Source organism: Cryptotermes secundus, unplaced genomic scaffold (genome assembly GCF_002891405.2).
Source record: "Cryptotermes secundus unplaced genomic scaffold, Csec_1.0 scaffold369, whole genome shotgun sequence".
Classification (NCBI taxonomy): domain Eukaryota; kingdom Metazoa; phylum Arthropoda; class Insecta; order Blattodea; family Kalotermitidae; genus Cryptotermes; species Cryptotermes secundus.
Genome location: NW_019725844.1, coordinates 249,000 through 270,708, shown reverse-complemented (window position 1 = coordinate 270,708; position 21,709 = coordinate 249,000). Strand labels below are relative to the sequence as shown.

General features: G+C 36.6%; 1 protein-coding gene and 1 long non-coding RNA gene across 7 annotated transcripts in view; one reads left to right on the top strand and one right to left on the bottom strand.

Moving 5' to 3' along the window:
* Window positions 1–6,258: 6,258 nt before the first annotated feature.
* LOC117282252 lies at window positions 6,259–13,369 on the bottom strand. The gene is made up of 2 exons (XR_004512934.1): window positions 13,066–13,369; window positions 6,259–6,876 (listed from the first exon to the last, which is right to left on the bottom strand). It is a non-coding gene; the product is annotated as an uncharacterized LOC117282252 (long non-coding RNA).
* Window positions 13,370–14,364: 995 nt separating this feature from the next.
* Window positions 14,365–21,709, top strand: part of LOC111863692 (RNA exonuclease 5) — a 28,056-nt gene continuing 20,711 nt past the window's right edge. For 4 of the 6 annotated variants that reach the window (XM_023850224.2, XM_023850227.2, XM_023850226.2 and 1 more), the window contains exons 1-4: window positions 14,365–14,494; window positions 17,053–17,180; window positions 17,666–17,794; window positions 21,466–21,693. In XM_023850224.2, coding sequence (XP_023705992.1) covers window positions 17,079–17,180; window positions 17,666–17,794; window positions 21,466–21,693 — 459 coding nt within the window. In that variant the 5' untranslated portion in view covers window positions 14,365–14,494; window positions 17,053–17,078. Of the gene's footprint in view, window positions 14,495–15,926; window positions 15,963–16,709; window positions 16,825–17,052; window positions 17,181–17,665; window positions 17,795–21,465; window positions 21,694–21,709 lie in introns of those variants that run through there. The other 2 variants (XM_033751161.1, XM_023850225.2) reach the window with 2 other exon arrangements.

The window sequence follows — 21,709 nt, the reverse complement described above, 5'->3', positions numbered from 1 at the left end:
ATGGACCAGTGACAGGCTCTTGTGAACAAAGTAATGAGCCCTTGGGTTCCATTATATGTGGGGAATTGTTAAATTCCAGTGAATGTTTAGAGAATGAAGAAAGTAACTGATAATTTTGGGTGCAGATTCCTGTGAAGTAAGGAGTAGTTCTGGAGTTGACAGGATCTAATATTGTTTGTTTCCTTACCCATTGTACAAGACATGCTATCCTTGATAATCCAGTTAATAATAATTAAGGTACAGAGCAGAACAAACAGTATTTGATAAGGGAACAAATTCATTGGGGTTTTCTTGTGATAGATATGCCTTTTACAAAATTGTGCCTTTAGTCTTCTTCTTGATTATAATCATCATCCTTTACAGTCAGAATTACTGGGTTTTTGGACTTTTTCCATCATCCAGAATTCTAGGTAATAGAGGACACAACGTTTTGGAAACTTGATCTATTTCCATCTTCAGGTGCGAAAGGAAGATTTGTACTCAGTTGGGCCCCTTAGAAAGATCTAATCTCAATCACTGGACAACTCCTTTTTAAGGGGCCCAACTGAGTAGGTGTCTTCCTTTCTCATCTGAAGAGGGAAACATCCACTTTCTGAAACGTCATGTCCTCTATTACATAGAATTCCGGACGATGGAAAAAGTCCAAAAACCCAGTAATTCTGTGTGTCATCCACCATTGTCAGAACCCTTTAGAATCTATCCTTTACAGTGTTAATCATATTCTGACCTCATATGAATATTACACAAGAGAATCATTTCCTTAGTTAAAAAATCTTCCCAAACTTGTTTTTCCTTTTGATTCATATTTTAAGATTTTTTAAAATCCTTTCAGAACTCAGTGTCTCAGTGTGTTCTTTCTAATTTCTTCTTTATTCTATAAATATTGTTATCTGTGGAATTTGTGGTTCTCTCATATCATCATCATTTCCTTTACATGTTCAAACAGTGTATTCCATAGTTCTCATGAGTTAATTTCCATTGAGATTGTTCTTCTTTCATCAATTCCACAAATTGTCTCTGATTCAGTACCTCAATATGAATCTTATCTTAATTTTTATAATGTAATATACATCTTTCTCATGCATTTACTAAGTGTAAGCTGTAACAGAAGAGTGTGACTGTATTGGACAAGTTGTGTTCCAAATGTAGTTATACATTTCTGTGTCAGATTTTATTAGATAATCTATAAATTAAGACTGAAGGAGGTTGTGTCCAACTCTCTATCTGGAAGCTTGTATCCTCCTCTCAAAACTACTTCATGAATTTTGAAGAAATGTGATATGGCAGACCTATGCAGAAAGTTGTTGGGCAAGTGTCACTTAGGTTCACATTGGTTATGTGTGCATGTGATTTCTTCTGCATATTGCATCAACTATACATATTTCATAAACCTTTCAATCAGCAAGTTCGTTCAAGCAGTAACACTCTGACTTTTATTCAAGAGGTGCTTTGTTCAAATCTCAGCCAAAACGCAGACTACCCTGATTGAGGTTTTTAGTGGTTTTCCTCAGTTCCCAGAGCAAATGCTGGGATATTAACTCAATTAGGCCATGACCGCTTCCTTAAATATCGTTTCCAATTCATCATTCATTACTTACCCAAACATTCAGCACTGTATAGGCTTAACTATGTACAGCATTGTTAAATAAATCATAAATAAACGTTCCAAATAAATATTACCCAACATTGAGTTGTGGTACATGCTCTGTAAACAAAAGAAACATCACATGCAGAACACTGAGTATGAAAGTGTGCTTGTAGTTTAAAGAGTAATAACAGTGTGCCATCTTGTAACACTCCAAAATCAATTACATTGTTTCTCAAACTGTTTGTGGCAGAAATTTACAGATATCAAAACTTATTATTAAAATTGAAATTAAAATATTTGTATCCACTTACAGTAGTATTCCTAATTCATGAGNATATAATTTATCGTATGGAGTGCAACAGGATGCTTAAATATAATATCATGAGTGACAGTATAAGTCAACCAGCAAAGCATTGATAATTGAAGCTGAAAGCACTACTGTCTGTTTACTGTCTTAACTACTGCTTGGTTGTTGTCCAAGAGGAAAGCACAGGAGGAGAAAGTTATGACACATGAGGTAGGACTTATGAACATCTAAGCTTTCCTTATCTCCCATCAGTAAACGAAATTTGGGTGACCTATACATTTAAAAGTATGGTTTATTACATATGTAACGGCTCTGCAAGGTGTACCAGTTTTCTGAATATAAAACAATATACAGGTGATTAAACAGGGTCCCTCACAATTTACATGAAAAAAAATGTCTGTTTGAACAACTGCTGCATAAGAGAAATCTTATGTATATACTTCCACTAACAATTCGATTTAAAATATTTGCCATAATTGATTTATTTTGTCTCTAGGGTCATTATTTGATGTAACTGCATGTAACTGTATTTAGAGAAAGATGGAAGTGGGGCAATTAAACAAGCCATTGACTTATTGTGTACTGCAAAGCCAAAACAAATTTCTGCAGAGAATAATTTAAGCAGAAAGTGTCAATTTTACTTTTCTTTTCCAACAAATAACATCAGATCTACAAATTTCACAATATTGATGGAAGGTTAATGTGACATAAGAATAATCTTGAAAAGCCAAGGCATCTGGCCACCTTCTGGTAATTTTATATTTCTTACAGTAGTTTCACAGCATTTGTTATTTTTACCACTCCATTTATAACAAATTATTTATGTCCTAAACTATACATGTAACAGTAAATAGCAACTTTGATTAGGCTAGTGGTTAGATTGGGACTGCCTAAAACACATCAGACACTGTGAATTCTGTCAGGTCATGAAGAAATTGTTTGTTTTTTATGAAATTAAACAGCTTTACATCTCCCAGTGCATTCTGTCCTTAAGGATAAGTAATTACAACTTACTGTAAAAATATTGACCAGTACACCATGGAACTTATATCTAATGATCATTCCTTTATTACAGTAATTTTCAATTGATGATGCACATTAGTCTAGACCATTGTTGCCTCATTGTCCTCAAAACTTCAGCAGCTAAGGACCAGATAATGTGCAGGCATATGAGTAAATATTATATTGAGGTACTGAAGTTATTGACACAACAACGAAGTAAATTAAATTTTAATAAAATCAATACAATATCAGTGGTTCAATAAATTTTACTGTCTCATTATCCTACCACACGCTTTGGTCTCTGGGAGGATCATCAAGTGTTTTTTAAATAAACAAGTAAAATACTTAATTTGAAGTATGGAATTAAATAGACCAACTTTTGCAATGGAAAACGTAATCCTTGTGTTAAGCATTAAAAAAGTATAAAATATAAGTTATAGTGGTTTCCTTAATTGTTAAAAGGATTAAAATAGGCCAGATTAAATGTAGTGTGAGGCTTGTGAAGTATGGCATAGGAAGGGTGTATATGTATAAGTACATGACAAGAGTAATGTGGTATTTATTGATAGTTTAATATGTCATATTATTGATGAACCTGTTCTCTTCTGGAAGTTGGTTGGAGTAGTGTATTTCCAAAGTATTGATTGAAGTATTTTATTGATGATATGGCTGGCCAGTGTGTGTGTAGAATGGCAAGGTGTGAATTTGACAGTGGTTTTTCCAAGGCCTGTGTGTGTAGTCTTGACAACTTGTGCTGTCTGTGTGAGGCCTGATTATATATTTTATTGGACCAAGGACATATGATGTGTAGTCATCATGAATTTGTAATGCGTGACATGTTTTATATCCAGCCCTATGGGGAGATGATTGGATCCATGAAGTGAAAATATATGTAAATGTAACGTAAATATTTTATTATAAGGTGTGGTGTTATAATTATGACAATGATTGTTTGTTGTTAGTTGTATACACTTACATATAATAGACACTGTGGGGAATGTAAGGTGTATTATACTGTGGCATATAGACTACACAGCGACTATGTAAATGTGATTATTGCTATTGTCTGCAACATACACACACGCAACAATAAAACAACGGGATTATGCAACCCATTGTAGGCAACAGATCAGTAAACACACCTATAACAATAGAGTATTTTTGGAAATTGTGTTTTATATTCAGCGTATGCAAAGTGGGCAATCCACTTAGCTGAGAGTAGTCAGTTGAGAGTCAGTTCCCTATGGGAGGCTTTGAAGAAAAGTGAGGTTGTGAAAAAAATACTTTATGTATGATATTTGGAGTATGTAATTCAGTGAGACTTTATAGCCCCTGTGTTAAATCTGTTGCCAGGAAACGGCTAGTGGAGACTGAAATAGACTCAGGACACTAGTCTGTGTGTCAGTGATCTATAAAGTGTAGGTCTGAGTGATGTATACAGATGGTCAATATATCCAATATCCAATCAATATCCTCTCTATAGTCACACCCCTAAATTGTGGCAATACTGTGTTCGTGGAGAATCTTGTATACAGTGGATGCAATGTTGTTGATTAGTTCATTTATGTAAGATTTGAAGTTTGATGTTAGCTTGCACCTGCTCTCACTGTTTCTTCGCTTTCGGATTTTCTTATTTTTCTTTCTACCCTGAAGATGGAGGCGTATGTTCCTCTGAAACTTCGGTTAACACCACTTATACACGGCGCCACATCCCAGAAGACTGCTTTCTTTATAGTGCATTTATGTTTAATTATGAAATCCTTGCTGTATTATGTTGTGGTGCCTTGGTAATTATTTAAATAAATGTATAATATTCACTTAAATGAATCCCAATGTGTGATGGAGTGTGAGTTGTCTGTAGTTGTTATTTGGCTTGGAGGTTTCTTGTAGGTGCGGAATACCAAGTAGTGGAATTTTCAGCTACTGTTGTTGCATCTACAAAGTAGCTGTAATTAAATACATTATGGTCAATTGAATTTATTTTTTAACTTATGTATTTTGGTACTCTAACCTTAAATTTATACCTCCTGTGGTGCGTCTGGGATGTACCTGTTTGAAGTTCTGGGCAGTAACTAAGGTATATGTATTAGGTGTATTTAGTGTTTGTGTGACAGGGGATTGGAAATTTGAATGGGAAGTGGGGGTGGGAGGGAATGAAGAAGGAGATAGGGTGGTGGAAGTGTTTTGTGTAGCTATTAAAACCTATTTTAAAGTTAGGTCAAATATGGGATTGTTGGTATCTGCAAATGTATCACTCATCTGTTGTTTTTGTGTGATAAGATTATATACAATGAAAACAATCCAGTATATTTAATAGGTGACCCTTCTTTGCTATGCGGAGTACTTATATTGTTTTATCAGGTGCATTGTATGTCCTGTGTCAAATGTATGTTATGAGTGTACTTGGAGTTTGATTTATTTGCTTGTATCACGTGCATGTTTTCTTTCAGTCATGTTTTGGATGGTCTTCCTTTCTGACCAACATACCTCATACACCCTTCATATGCCATATGTAACAAGACTCACATTATATTTCCTCTGCCATATTTTAACCCTTTTAACAATTTAAGAAAACCACTATAATTTTCATTTTATATTTTATCACTCAATATAAAAATTGATTAAGACATTTTCATTGTAAAAATTGATCCATTTAATCTGCAGTTCAATAATGTTATGTTTTACATGTTTATTTACAAGACACCTGACGAGCCATGCAGCCAAAACATCTAGTGGTGGAATGAAACAATAAGATTTATTGAACCATTAGTATTTTATTGGTTTTAATGTTTTATTAAAATTAGTTGGTGTTGTTGTTGTTGTGTCAATGGCCCCAGTACCTTGATTTTATAACACAACAGGATGCAAAAAAGAAAATTAAGTATTATACTTTCTTGAAGTGTTATGCCTTTTTGGTTTCTGTTTTGAAATAAACACATAACTCAGATATTCACTGATAGAAGATAACCCAGACATTTTAATGCTCAAAATGGAGTTCAAACACCTGGCTCACCTGCCCATTTTCAACATTAGCAAATTTCAATGACATTAAATAAACTTTTGTGTCTATAAACAGCTGTATATATGTTAATATCTGTTGCAGCGAACATTCATTTGTTTCAAGCATGTGTGTATGAAACAAGGTTCAATACAAATATATTTGATAAGGTGCATTCTTTGTTGCAAGCACATTACAAGTACATAATATTTGTGGTGGGTAAAATCAGAACTGAAATTCAGAAAAAAAAATAAGTTCCAAATTTACAAATAAAATTATATGTTCAAAGAAATGATATGGTAGTACTAATAGAGAAGGAACTTTAAATTAATATGAAGTCTAAGCAAGCTATGTTTTTTTTTTGAAATTTCCTGCTACTCTAATTGGTTTTACCCATCTGTGCCTTCTAATTACTTCTAAGCTTGCATGTCTTTATAACATGCAGTCAGGGAGTTGTCTCACTTATTGACCCATTTCAATATATCTCGCTGAGGTCACAGTGCAAAGGCCAGCAGTTAGGGCCACTTCATATATATGTATGATCCATTCCAGCCTTACTGACTGAATCATAATTAATTTCCATTAGAAATACACATACAATTAGTATAAATATATGTGAATTATAAGCATGAGTTTCCTTGAATATGTCTGTAAATGCATAGGAAATGAGTTCAAATTTACTATCATTGGTATAATTATGTTATTGTTTTTTTATTATTTTTGTGTCACATCAATGTAACTCACTCACTCAAATGGTTGGAAACTTGTCCCCAAGTGTGAAGGAAAGCAGAACCTAAAGCTGCACATTTGCTTTGTTTAGCACCCAGGTCTGTCAATGTGCAATGTTCATTTCACCTTCCTGGTATACTTTAATATTCTGGCGCGAAACCAGACGTAATATTTTATTTGCTTTTCATGTTGTGCTGTTGTTATTCTCTAGTAGGTCACAGATTTTCATACATCTGTCCTGGATGTTGAACACTGAAAAAAGAATCAGAAATTTTTTAAGGTGGGGCCTGACCACCATGTAAATGTCACCACAATGTGTGTCCATCTAGGTATAATATAACAACATAAAACAGAATTGCTCACTGAGCAGTTCTGTATCTTAACCATCTAAGGATCTGATTTCTTTGCATTTTTGCATCTCAGAACAGACATGCATCACTGAAGATCTGGTACATTGCCCATCGGTCCTTAAAAAGCTGAAATTTCTCTCTGTAGAAAAATAATGATGTTATAGTACCCACTGATTGTAACTTCTAGAGTTGGCTACCTAATATTTTTGTGGGCCAAAGGTTTTAAAATACTGGAATATATAGAGAGTATAATGGAGAGTGTTGCAGTTTTTATGGTGCTGTTTTATCAACTTCTGTTATTTAGCACACCAGTTACAATCTGACCCATGGTTGTGGTTTGCAAATTTGTGTTCCATTCAAACAAACTCATCTCATATGATGATCAGGAAGAGTTTGTATGCTAGTGACCAAACAGTGCAGTTTACAGATTCACATTTGGAAGTTGGCTTGAATCTTGGAATAGTTCAAGTCCCAATAGGGCCAAGAATTTTCTCTTCTCCATGTGGTCCACATCAGTTATGGGGCCCATCCAGCCTCTTATCCAATGGATACCAGGGTCTCCTTCCACAGGGGAAAAGCAGTCGGAGCGTGAAGCTGACCACTCACATCTACCTAATGCTGAGGTCAAGAAAACGTAGATCTTTATATTTACCCCCCAGCCCCCATACACCTTCATGGTGTAGAGCTTAGTTAAGCACAAGGATGACTCTACCTTTCTGTACCTTTTTATGTAGCGTGAATGATGATGTTAACATACCTCTGGATGAACTGTTGATAATGTGGAAGCAGTTAGGATTAGTGCGACAGCATAGACAAACCAAGCATCCACCTGGGGTAACACATTTTACAAACTTTTTTTTGTATAATAACTGGTTTTTGCCAATCACTTTTGTATCATGACCATTAATATGTAATAATCGAAACATGTTATGCAACAATATAAATAAAACTATTTTAAGAATTATGACACCAAGGGCAGTTTTGTTCCAGTGTCTGGAAATTTTTGTGTTATCTGTTTTTAACATAGGGGATTAGAATTTATTGTCACCTGCCATGACATTGTGCTTGCACTGGCCCTGAAAGCAGTCATTGCCCTTTTTTAATGTACTCTTCTTACATTTGACTTAAAAAAGCTGAGGAAAATCATTTAAATCATTGTACAGAATTTTACGATGGATGTTCTGAAAATAAGACACTTAATGACAGCTAAGAAAATGTGTTTATAGAGTACATATAGCCACATACATGGGTTGGTATTTGCTATTTGTTTGGCTTGCAACTCTGAATGAACCTTTCACTTATTATTACAAAATATATACTCTAAAATGTGTGTATTGAAAAGATTTTATTCCTCACAGAACATTCAACCACCATGAGTTTACTATTTCACTTAGTTGTGTATTATTTCCTTTTCCAAATGGCTTCTATTCTTATGGCAGATCTGTTGTGTATAGTTCACAATTATAACTTGCAGAGGATCAAGAATGAGTGCCATTTGCTTCTTTCTGGAAATATACACATATAAGTAAAGAAAACAGATTCCATGGTTAAGCATCAATGAATGAATTCAGGAATGTTCTGTATTTAAAACCGAGCATCTGGGTTGGCAAAAGTTTGATTTCAGTGACCTTTAATATGGGTGTCACCCTACATTCAGTATTTATAATGTATGTCTGTTGTACCTCAACTTTTTGGAGGTCATATATGAAGTAAAATTTGAAGTGTTTGTTTCACGTTGTCTAATGATGTGTTACTCATCCCTTCTTTATAGAACTTATTAAAATTATGTTGCATAATGTTGTGACTTACTTTGTTGAAAGCTAGTTGAATTTAGTTGACTGTAGCTGAAATACATTTTCTGGTATGAAATGTATACCAGGTAGTTAATTAAAAAGAATACCTCATTATGTCCTCTCCTTTTTTCTAGATATTCTAGTCATTTCAGGCTTTCAAAACAAATGTAATATATTGTTAGTGTTGTATATACTGATGGTAAAACAAGATGCTTAATTATAATAGATAAAATCTCAGTTTCTTTAACTTATCTTTTATTTGCTATTTTTAGATATCACCATTGTATATGCAAAGAAAGCAAAAAGAAAAATCAAGGACACAGAGGGTTGATATTTCCTAAACATACTGGTTGATTTTTCAAATGTCAATACAGGACAAATATCCAGTTAGTATAAGAATATGATGGTCAACCATATTTGCACTATGTACAGTCTGTGACATTGAGGTGCTCACAAAGTTATTAAGATTGTAGTCATCTGGGAGTGACACACAGTCATTTTGTAGATAGGTATCAGCATTTTGGGGGAACAGGCTGCTTTCATCTTCAGAGTAGAAGAATAAGCCACAGAGAAAAAATGGTGCAGAAAGAGGGAAGCGAGGACGTGTATTAGCCAAATCCCAGAAGACCATAATCTTATGTATAGTCTTGTTTAAAAAGGTTGAAATGGTATGTTATACATTCAAGGGTAGAATCTCTTATATACAGTATTAATTGCAGATGGGAAAATATCCATAGTGAAGTGCAATACTGAAATGATAGTATGGTCTAATGAATGATAGGTTTGGTGCTGGAATATATTTAGCCATGGCAGTGTTACATATGATATAGGATTGGGGAAAGTGCCTCTAGTTGCCAACAGAATCAAGAAATTATTTAGATTAGAGGTGGACAAGCTTCAGCATATTCATGAGCTTTGATGTGAATATAATTAATAATTTATTTTCTGAGTGGGGGTGTGAGAAGACTACTGGTATCTCTGTACACTTTTACTGCACATTACTGGTAAAGAAGAGTCATTTATGTTTTAACATCATGTTGTTACGTTCTTTGTCTAAAGACATAAAGTGTTATGTAGATTTACCCATTATCATCACCAATAATAAGCTGGCATTCGCTTAAGAGACATATAAAATTTCATAAGGAATGGTTTGAATAATACAACACACAAATGTCAAATAATATCTAAAAAATGTTAAACTGCAAATAAGATACCTGTCTTACATGATGTTTGTAAGGAGAGGGTGCAGAAACACAACTGTTGTGAATAAATGCAGTTTTTATATGATTTTCAAGTTCACTAACAGTGTTAGAATTGTGAATAATAACGAACTTAACTTATTTCATGAAAAGTCAAGCAGCTGTTCCATGAGTCTCACTAATTGACCTTTTCTGTATATGCTTACCATTCTGGCCATTTAAATAAATTTCTGAGGCCTTATAATGTGCCTTAGGGAACAAAGATTTAGTAATACTGGGATGGAAGGAAGCTAATGGCATAGTAGCTTGCTGTGGAACATCAGGCAACAACATGTTTCTTGATCTTCATTAACTTTTATATTTACCTTCAGTATCCCTAAACAGAATATTGAGAAAAAGAAAATAATTCAAAATAAGGTAATTAACAAAGATGTGCAAACCCACAGCAATGATACTGAGTTTATGACTTATGAAATATGTTTCTCATGTTGGTGTTGCTAATTACACAAAATGAGAATATCTTAACGTGTTTTCAGGGGCAGATGGGTTATTTGAACAGATCTGAAAACTGGAAAACAGATGTGATTAAACTGTCTCAGAACTGGCTCAGTGGCAATTTTCATTTTTTCAGTGTTTAAACTTTGGATTTTAATTCAAAAGAGGTTGTTCTGATTAATTTTTGGAAGACTCATATGACATATTTATATAAGCTTAGTTACTTTCTTGTTTTTATAAATATTTTTTAAAATTGTAAACACTTACACAAACCATGTGACCAATGATCGCACGTTTCCTGGAGGGACTAATATTTGATTTCATCTGTGCATGGTCTCTTGAGGGGTGAGGAAAGGCAAGGAGAAGCTGTAATACAGTCTCACCAAGCTTATCAGCTTTTGTCACCTGTCAGAAAATCAGATGTTCAGAAAGTTAGCATATGCATTTGTTCATCAAATAAATAATATGTTTTTTAGATTATGATATTCTGCACTGAGCTTCATAACGAAACACAGGAAAGTATGGTCATATCTTCTCCATACCTGGACACAAAGAAAACATGCACAGTCTATCTGAGTCAGCAACCTCTTTTACATATGAGATTTGAGTAATCATGGTGATGAATGTAAAGATCAAAGTTTCTGCGATGTGTCTCCATGCAGTTTAGTAGTTAGGCACCAACACTTTGCTTCCTCCATCTCCCTGAAGACAGAGGCAGCAGATTCCTCCAAAATGCTGTTACCTATCTACAAGACTATATGGCATTACATCTCAGAACAGCAGGATGCTCTCCACATACTAAACAAGAAGTTCTGGGAAGAATTAATCACCTACTTTCCCTTGATATGACACAGACAACATAAAATATTATGTTTCCAACAATTCTTTTATCGTTTCATGTGTATTCATGGTTGCTGTATCGTTTTTAATGAGCGGCTACCTAACAGAGATAGGTGGATACACATATACACATATGAAGGGAGAATGGGTGTGCTGTTTAGATGGGCTCAGGCGCCATGATTAATGCAAAGAGTTATGTAAAGATTGGTTCAGGCATTTAGAAATTAATAGCTGGAGATATACAGACATACAAGCAGCATGGTGTTCTCATAAGCCTACGTTTATTTTTTGAAAATGGGGAAAGTAGGCTAAAAAGTAGTACACCTTGTGTTTTGAGTAATTTAATTTATACAAAAATACGGTGCACCTGGTCTACAAACAAGGTGAATGCTGCAGAGAGCCCTCACAGACTTAAAAAGGTCCCATAGTATGTATGCATCACTGCATACAACATGCAACCAGCGTTCCTGATAATACAGAGTTCCAGAGGAACTGCTGAGGAAATTATCTTGCTACAAGTGCTGTTATAAAATGTTAGTCTTGGTTGAATTAACATACCCCATTTGTAGAATACTTGCATGAGGTTTCTATGTTAAAAATTAAGTTATAGAAGGAAAGTTATATGCTCTTTGAATCAGCTGAATTGAATGCTTGCCCACCCTGAGTAAAACTGTGAGATTATTAGATTGTGTAAAATGATGCACATTTAAATTAATTGGAATATACAATAGAAGCATTCCATGACAACTGTAATTCTGATCTCAGGCATGTTTCTTTTTCTGTAACATGCAGTTTGTGTTACTGCTAGACATTTTTCTGGCAGGCCAAACTGGTTTACAGGCACTTTGTGATTTTCATATGCTACTTCTACATGAAATTCAGTCTGTTCATAATGTTTTAGCATTTTGCATATAGCGTACATCCAAAATGGTTACTTTCTTAAATGCTGGAAGATAAGCCTATAACAAACCCTTTATTGTCATATTATCAGAAGCTTCTTCATTATTTCAAATTGAAATACCAAATAGTCATTTTCAACATATTAATTTGAAAATGTGATGTTTCTAAGTTACTGACACTAGTTTTGTAGAAAAGATTTTGTTATATAAAATGGTTAGCAGTGTTACCAGTTTTTCTACATTACTGCATTTACATATATGTTAAAGATATTGTCAATATCAAGCATTATATATTTTGTAGGATATTTTTTGTTTAGTGCATATTTTAAATGTATAATTATATCATGTTTCTTCATATAGTGGTATTGTTTTAACTTATTTTGGGTAGTATATTAGAAGCCCATATGAAAACTAAAACTATAGGTGACAAATGATAGAGGTGAATGCTATTATATTTGAAACTGATTCAGTCATCATATTCCAAATATAAAATTATGCACAAATTTGTATTTATTTTTGGTGTATATGTGAGTCAGTGGGCACCTTTGCAATTTATTGCACTTGTCTGTTCAACTATTTATTTGAAAGAAATATATATTTGTGTAAATATGCTGTGGTGTAATCATCTTGTTCTTCTTGTGCAACAAACTCTTGAGAGTCCACAGTAATGGGAGGAGGGAGAAGTGGCATGGATAATTAGAAACACCGGATAATCTAACTAAAAAACTAGTATCTAATGAACTGTAGACTATAAGGCCTGAGCCTGCTTCTGGCCATTGAACAATGAGACAAATATTTTCCCAATATGAGGTGCTATTGGAATGTTCCTAGACTAGGTCAAAAAAGAAATGCTGGCTTAACTTACTCAAATTTGGCTACCATCTCCTTCAAAATAGTCTCTTTGGGAACATACACAGCAATCCCACACTTCAAAAGCACCATTCCTTAATGCTGTTGAGTACCACTTGCAATTCCCTTTGGATGTCAGACACTCTTTCAAAATGTTGTCCCCTTCAGTTTCATTTTCAATTTGGGAAACAAAGGGAAATCACAGAGGGCTAAGTCCAGAAAGTATGTAGGATGGAGAACAATAATCTTGTTGTTGTTAGTTACAAACTCTGTGGTTTTCAGGGATGTGTGGGTGGGCATGTTCTCATGATGCAGGAACAATACGGCGCAGACATTTCGGAATCTTGGTCTGTTTCCATCCTCAGGTGAGGGAAAAACACCTATTCTGTTGGGTCCCTTAGAAAGTGCAATTCCCTTTGGATGTCAGACACTCTTTCAAAATGTTGTCCCCTTCAGTTTCATTTTCAATTTGGGAAACAAAGGGAAATCACAGAGGGCTAAGTCCAGAAAGTATGTAGGATGGAGAACAATAATCTTGTTGTTGTTAGTTACAAACTCTGTGGTTTTCAGGGATGTGTGGGTGGGCATGTTCTCATGATGCAGGAACAATACGGCGCAGACGTTTCGGAATCTTGGTCTGTTTCCATCCTCAGGTGAGGGAAAAACACCTATTCTGTTGGGTCCCTTAGAAAGAGCTAGCCTCAATTGCTGGACGAAGGGGACCCAACAGAATAGGACCAAATAATGGAGATATTAGACAGGAACTAAAAACTGTGTATAAAAAAAAAAGAGGAAATGAAATGAATGTCAACATTAGTACAAGTAATATGAACACATCTTAAGAATGTTAACTGACGGAATTCCTTGGAAGCTATTTGGTTACCACCCAGAAGGAAGAAGGGAGAAAGGGAGAGAGGCCAACCATCAGAGAGATGGAGGGACCAATTCGACTAACCCTGGGCTCAGGACAGGCCGAAAGGCCCAGTCCTTGCAAAGATGACAAGTGCAGTGTAATCACATGATCTTAAAGTTATATGCCCAGCAGGACTATTTGAAATAGCTGATGTTGACAATTTGAGACACTGCAACCTATAAAAGGACAAGCACAATTCGAACAACAATGCGAGAATCAGCCCATTGAACGACCGATCATGACCATGGGACCACTGGTGCCAGCGTATGTCAATGAATTCAGAGAGCACAGAACATTGAGTGACTGGAGTGAACCCTGCCGACCCGCTGCCGAACCTGTTTGCTTAGGCTGGTTACCGCTAGTTACGCACCTTGCTGCTAGATGGCTCTGAAATTATTTGATGGCATGTTTTCCTTTCTTTGATGGTGGTTTTAAACGTTCTATATTCCAAGAATTGAATATTTTGGTTATTAAAGCTGCGTTTGGGAAAACGCGACGCACAAAGGAAGCGGTGTCCCAATAGTTTTATATTGTAAGTATATTAACTTGTTAATTTTGCGTGCACGTAACTGGTCAAATTGTAACAATTGGTGGGAAGTGTTACTGAGCAACATAACCTACTTGCATATCCAGGAATATAATTATTATTTTTATTTCATAATTGAGACAGCACATAGAAATGGCTGATGCCAAGGCCTTCAGAACATTTATAAGAATCAGCTCCCTGTTCAGAAGTGAGCGTTTGAGCATTGGAAATTTCTCGAGGCGGACACCTGTCCGCTGTTTGCACATGGCTTTCAACCTTCAGTATGTATACGATTATATAACAAAACTGCGCAGGCGACAAGCAGAAGTCATAAAAAATTATGAGAATGAACATATTCGCAGTATAGGTTAAGGCAAAGCCAGTCATAGAAAATATATGCGGCTTAAACTTGGTGGTCAAGCTTATGACCATTCATGTGACTAGACTGCTGTTGTAGCATAAGATACATACGATAGACTTCATTTGCTTTGAAAAGCATGGACTGACAGAGGACTTGTATATAGTGCAAAAGGAAGAATTTTCGGTAACATGCTATATGTGAGATACGTACACTTGATGAAAGACCAAGCATATTCATAAGAGAGAGGATGTTCAAAGTGCAGCACTGGAAGATTGTGTTAAAGTAAGGTATGACTACTTGAGGGATTTTAAATTCCATCCGTGCTATGGTATTTATTCCTAAAATAATATTTTTAAACTGTTACATAATTTCAGTCCAATTGACATATATTATAACTGCAATGACATTTATATTTATTTTCACTTCATGGATCCAATCATCTCCCCGTAGGGCTGGATATAAAACATATCACATATTACAAATTCATAATGACTACACATCATTCGTCCTTTGTCCAATAAAATATATAATCAGGCCTCTCACAGATAGCTCAAGTTGTCAGGACAACACACATGAGTCATGGGAAAACCACTGTCAAATTCACGCCTTGCCAGTCCACAAACACACTGGCAAGCAGTAGCATTAAAACAGTTACATTATAAAATATTAAAATTCATAAGAAAAACACACATGATACATACTACTACACTTACAACAAGCAAGTCTTAATAATACATAATTCATGCACACAGACCATTTATTAACTCTTAACTTTTGAGCCCCTTTCATGCTCAACAAATTCATCAGTAGAGTAAAATACATGCATTTAGCACCTTCTCTTATTTTTCAGTAATTTATCAACTGCTTTTATTTCTGAAGGCTTTCTTATTTCATTAAGTGGGGTGTGGAGTCCAACTGGGTCCACTCGGGACAGCGGCCACTGATTGGCCTATTGTAGCCTGCCCCGGGAAACCGAAGTACTCAGAGAAAACTCGCCCCAGCACCACTTTGTCCACCGCAAATCGCACTTGAGCAGACCCAGGGTCGAACCCGGGCCACTGTGGTGGGAAGCCAGTGACTAACCACTTGAGCTGTGACGCGGCCTTTGTCAAGGCTTGGTTAAACACATTGTATCTCTTGTAATATTTCCCCATTGTCCTTTTAACTCTTATTGCTAATTAAGTTATTGTGATAGGAAGCTGGAAACAGATGTGTGATGAGGAACTTTTTAAAGGTGAGATGGGTGGGCATGTAGCATCAATGGGAGACGTAAGAAATGGCTTCAGAATTTTGCCAGAAAACTGGAAGGGAAGAGACCACTTTGAAGACCTGAGTTTAGATGGGAGGATAGCGTTTAGAGAGAGCTTAAAGAAATAGGATGGGTGCGTGGACCAGATTTATCTCTCTCAGGATGGAGTCCAGTGGTCAATTCCATAAAAGGCAAGGAATTTCTTGTATGGCTGAATGGTTGTTTGTTAACTTCTCAAAGACGGTTCACTGGAGTCAGTTATGTCAATCATAACATTATATACATCATTAAAATGGTGTCAGCTGTAATGTCTGTTACAGAGTTGCTTTTAATTAGTTGACACATCCAACTGTATCTAACCCCTTATCATCAACATGTATAAAATGTTTTGTACCTGTTTCTCATAGGTTCCCAGCCTGAATCTGCATAAATAGAGATGTGTGATAAACTTAATTCATCTTGTATGTCTTCATGGTGTAACTTTACCTTTACCTGAAGAGTACAGTCTGTAGAGTGGTAATGCCATATACCTAGGTAGAAGTCCACTAGTGTTTCAAAAGAATGTGTTTCTTCCATGTTTAGGGTCAAAGATTAAGACAAACAAGAAACCAGCAAGAAGCAAATGGCAAGATGGCTTACTCTTCAACCCTGAAGACAGACACAGTACATTTCTTTTGAAACATCCGTGGACTTCTACCATAGTACATTGCATTACAGCCCAGAAGGGTAATCATCGTAATCACTGCAGTGAGAACCTCATATCCAACATAGTTTACCTTTACCTGTTAACCCTGTACAGTTTTTATTTAAAATCTGGTTTCAATAAACTGATGAATGAAATGTGTGAAATAAATCCAAATATTAACTTCACTTTATAGAAAAAGTTTATCTACTTCTTTTTGAACTGATATATAATAAAGAAATTCTGACTGTAATTTTTGTGGCTGTTGGAAGGTGCGACAGCATCCTCAAATACAAAGATGAAGCCACTTACGTCAAAGCAGTTGCAGCGAGTAGAAAAGAGAAAGAAGAAATTGGCAGCCTATTTGGAAGTGGCAAAATTAAATGATAAGGACAGAGAGGTTAGTGAGAAACTCTTCTTGCACATTATTTACTTACCCTACTCACAGTTTTAAATATCCAGGTATTTTCTGAACTTTTTGCTGTAATAAAATGTATATACCCACCTCTGTTGTCTAGTGGTCAGAGTTCCTGGCTACAGATCCAGAGGTCCCGGGTTCGATTCCCGGTGCTACCAGATTTTCTGAGAAGTAGTGAGTCTAGAACGGGGTCCACTCGGCCTCATGGAGAAAATTGAGGAGCTATTGCAAGGAAATAGTGGCTCCAGTCTAGAAAACCGAGATTAACAGCCATCGGGATCCATTGTGCTGACCACATGACACCCTCTATCTGCTAAAGTTGGCACTAACTTCACTGACATGCGGTGGTAGCTTGGCCGGTATAGTTCGCTTGCGGACTACAGGCCACGGAGTTTTAGTTTTTTTTATATACATAATAATTTGTCATAAATGAGTAGAATTTTAAATCTTTTTTTCTGTGATTTCAGGCCGAAGCTGTGATGCACCAAAATAGGAAGGACTTTGAATGTTCTAATGCTGATAATAATACTCTTGCAGAAGTACCTCAAGAAGAACATAGCAGGAAACGTCTTAAGAAGAACAATGAAACTACAGCGGTATGCGATACTATATTATGCATGAGACTTTAACATGTGCATTGGTGATTAAATGTTCAGGCACACAGGTTGACAATACAGAGTCCTTTATGAAATCATTAACAATTAAAAAAGCAAATTCTGTAAATTACATCATTCTCATGAAAAGTTAAACAGTTCCTTCTAGTGTGACTGGTGACGGACCAGAATATAAGAAATCAAATTGCCTCATTGTGCTGTGAATGTTTTAAATTAGCTATGTCAGCTTCATCTGTCTAACACATTGCAATACCAAAGTTAGATACAGGTCATACTGATAAGGGAGAGACTAACATTATTGGTATTACCAGTATATATGTCTCCACAGTGGCGTGCGGTACTATTTTAGGTAAGGGAAGCAGTGGTACCTAATAATCTAACTGATAGCAATCAACTCACCAAAATTTACGTCACTTATTGAGTCAGTAAGGTCCTTTTGTATTCTGTTCGATAAACCTGTAAATACCATACTGTTCTCAAGGTGAACATTGAGTTTATGACCATATTTCCTCAACAAGTGAAGTAATTCCACATAATTACCTTGGTCGATAGAATCCACGCTTTCGTCATGACCACAAAGGCCAAGTTGCCACTTTCCTAAATGGCAGATGATATCAATCAAGCTTTTTATTATTTCTCTATGTAGTATCGTCAGGTGCTTTTGCGTGTCAAGTTGACAGTCAATTCGAGATTTCCCGAACATAACAAATTGCACTGTTGAAATAATGTGAGTCTGAGAGTTCTCATGTCATTTCAATGCTTTATGAAGTTTGTTGGTATCACCAAACCCAGTCTTGTTCCATACATTTTTTCCATGAGAAACAATAGGCATGGCCAACAAAACAATTTTCCTATATTACGGCAACCGGATAGCCACTCTGTTTTAGAATACTATTCAAAATGAAATTTGGTTTGTGCTTTAAGTTCTGGCACCTCTCATGTCAGTCGTCCTCTTTCTATAATTATTTTCTTTTCAGAAAAGTCCCTGCTATTAAACCTCCGTTTTAAAAGGCTTTCAATTGCACAGTCGCAGTCACGTTGTCTGCCAGCATTCATTTTAGCTGTTGCCTGTGTGTGTAGTCTAATCACGCCCCTGCCCGTGTATCGCAGTAAGAGATTTGCTTCCCTTAAATGCAGATAGCTTCTTTCTGATGTGTCAAAATATGATCACAAATACAATCTTACGCCATCTAAATATACACTTACAATATTTTAATAAAACTAAAGGTTACCTATAACACGCAACAAGACTGAAATCACACATAAACAGTTAATTTTCTCATAACCATTGAAAGAACACAGGTCTTCACTTCCATATCACAGGCATTAGCCCGCAAATAGTCACTTCCTTGCCCAGTTCATGTGCGATAAACTTTACTGGAGAATAACGAAGGAAATTTTGTCCATCCCACCAAGCAAGGGAAGGGAGAAGGAGGAGGCATGTGGCCCTGAGCAGGAACACGTGCTAAATGACAATACTCAAATCCTTATGATTCAAATTGAATTATTTATATATGACTTCTTTTCTTTTCGTTTCTTAACTACGGAAGCAATGCTTCCCTTGCTTCCATGCACGGCACGCCACTGTGTCTCCGTTTTTAACTCCTGCCACTTGCATTAGTTATCTTTCTGCTTTACAAAGTATGCTCTATTCTGTGCAAGACTGTAATGCTGACACAGGAGGAGTGAGTCAGTATGGAAGTGATGGCAGAATTTTACCCCAAGCAAGTCGGAGAAGAGGTGATAGAACTTATTTTGACATGTAATGACGTCATTGTCCTATGTTATATTTAAGTCACCGCCACTGTCACGTGAATTTTGTTTATGTCTGTGTTACACAGTACATCGTACAAGGTAAAGTTGTCCCTGTGCTCAATTAATTAAACACCATGCCATGAAGTTGTATGGGGGAGTGGAGATACAGCTCCACCATTATTGACCTTGTCATTAGATGAGGTGATTGGTCAGATGCACCATCCAGCAAATTTATCCCCAGAGAAAGAACCCTAGTACCCATTGAATAGGAGGCTTGGTGGGCCCTAGAGCCAGCCTGGACAACATTGTTTGCGTTCACAGTATTGTGACATGGCAGCTGAAAGACTGGAATAATGGAGCCAGAAGAGTCGTCCATCGCTAGGGAATGGCCAATAAATACATTTCCACAGCAATGAACATGTGATGCCACAGTAGAGAACTGTTGGAAACTGTGTTTCCCACTGGGTCTGCCCCAAGGCTACATAGGTAGAGCACCCATACAGTTAATAAAGTGAGGGAAGTAGGGACAGTAAGCAGTGGAGAAGGAGTGAATCAGTGAGTTAGTGAGAGTTAGTGAGGAAAGTGAACATTGGAGTTACCATAGTAAGCTTTATGTAGTGAATTCATGGCATTCTCCTGTTTGATGCAACCAGTGTGAGTGAAGTCCATGACCTGGCTATGGGCCTGTGCAGATCATGGCTGATGTACCTACCCCAGAATTTCAGAAGCTATGGTCAAACCTAATTGAATCTCCAGAGTTGGAATATGAAAACACCATACAGCAGCATCTTGATGCCAATGCTTTCATGGAACGTGTACGTGGGATACACACCACCATTGCCCACCTAGTGGGATGTACCCCTGCTTAAGGCAGCGAAAGTCCAAAATGGACTGTAATCATCCAAAACATGGCCGACATTGGGAACAATTTCTACGAATTTCAGAAAGGAAAGCAGCTATATAGTGCCCTGTACGGAGAGTACACAGAGGTGCTACATGACTTGACGACAGTCTTCAAAGAGAACACTGCCAAAGGGAAACAGCTGAGACCACAATTGCTGCACCTCCATCCATCGAGGAATGTATCCCTCACATAGAATGTGATTGCACTCTATACATGTATGAGGACTAGAAAATATTGCCTCCTCCTGTTTGCTGTTATGCTAAACGCTGTGATATGATCAGCATGAGCATTGCAGCTAAGCACAAAAGGCTCCTCTCTTCTTCTGTAGATAGAAGCACAAAGAAGAGTAGCATGATGGTCAGATTGAGAAATCTGATTGTATTAGTAAAGGAAAAGCTTCTGGCAACAGTTGCCCATTATATCATATGAAATTCCGCATCTCTATCAGCAAGGCTAGAGGAGCCAAATATAAAATGCTCTGCTTACATTCAATAGAAACAAATGTTAGAGCTTGCAGTGCGTGAGAACAGCTCAGAACACCATGACATGTGATGCTTCCATCATTGCAAGCGGTGTGCTAGACCCCATGTTGAGAGTGATTTTAAGGAAGTGTGTAGAACCTCTGAAAATGTTACATGGAACACAGTTTAATGTTACTACANGTCCCGTGTCGTAGCTTTACGGCACGTAAAAGAACCTCATATCTCCAAAGGAGGTCACTGAGCTAAATTCAAGGACATTTCCCGCCCAACAATAGTCTCTAACGCCTCTGAGAGATGGGGGAAGCATTATTGATACCGCCAAGCCAGTATAGGCCGAACATGCTGGCTTGGTCGGGACTGATGGCATGCACCAATATCAGTAGGGTATAGAGACTGGTAGAATATCATAGAGGGAAGCACAATGGACCACTGGTTGCAGTGCATGGGGAAACCTACCCTCTCCAATAACTAACTAACTAACTAACTACTACACTTTTATATTATGTTGGCAGGTTTCAGGAGACAGAACTATGCACGAGAGAGATAAATATGTGTGCGACCTTCCAGCAGAATCTTCAGAGCCACGGTTTGATGCTGAGCTTGTTCTATCCAATCAAAATAATTTCCCTCCAGGATTTTCTGATCATGCCATGAGAGGAAAGAGTGGGAAAATTCAGCTCAGTGGTGAAGAGTATGCACAACTTAAACGTCAACTTCAAGAAAGGAAGAAGCACTTAAAGGCATGTTTTCAGTCAT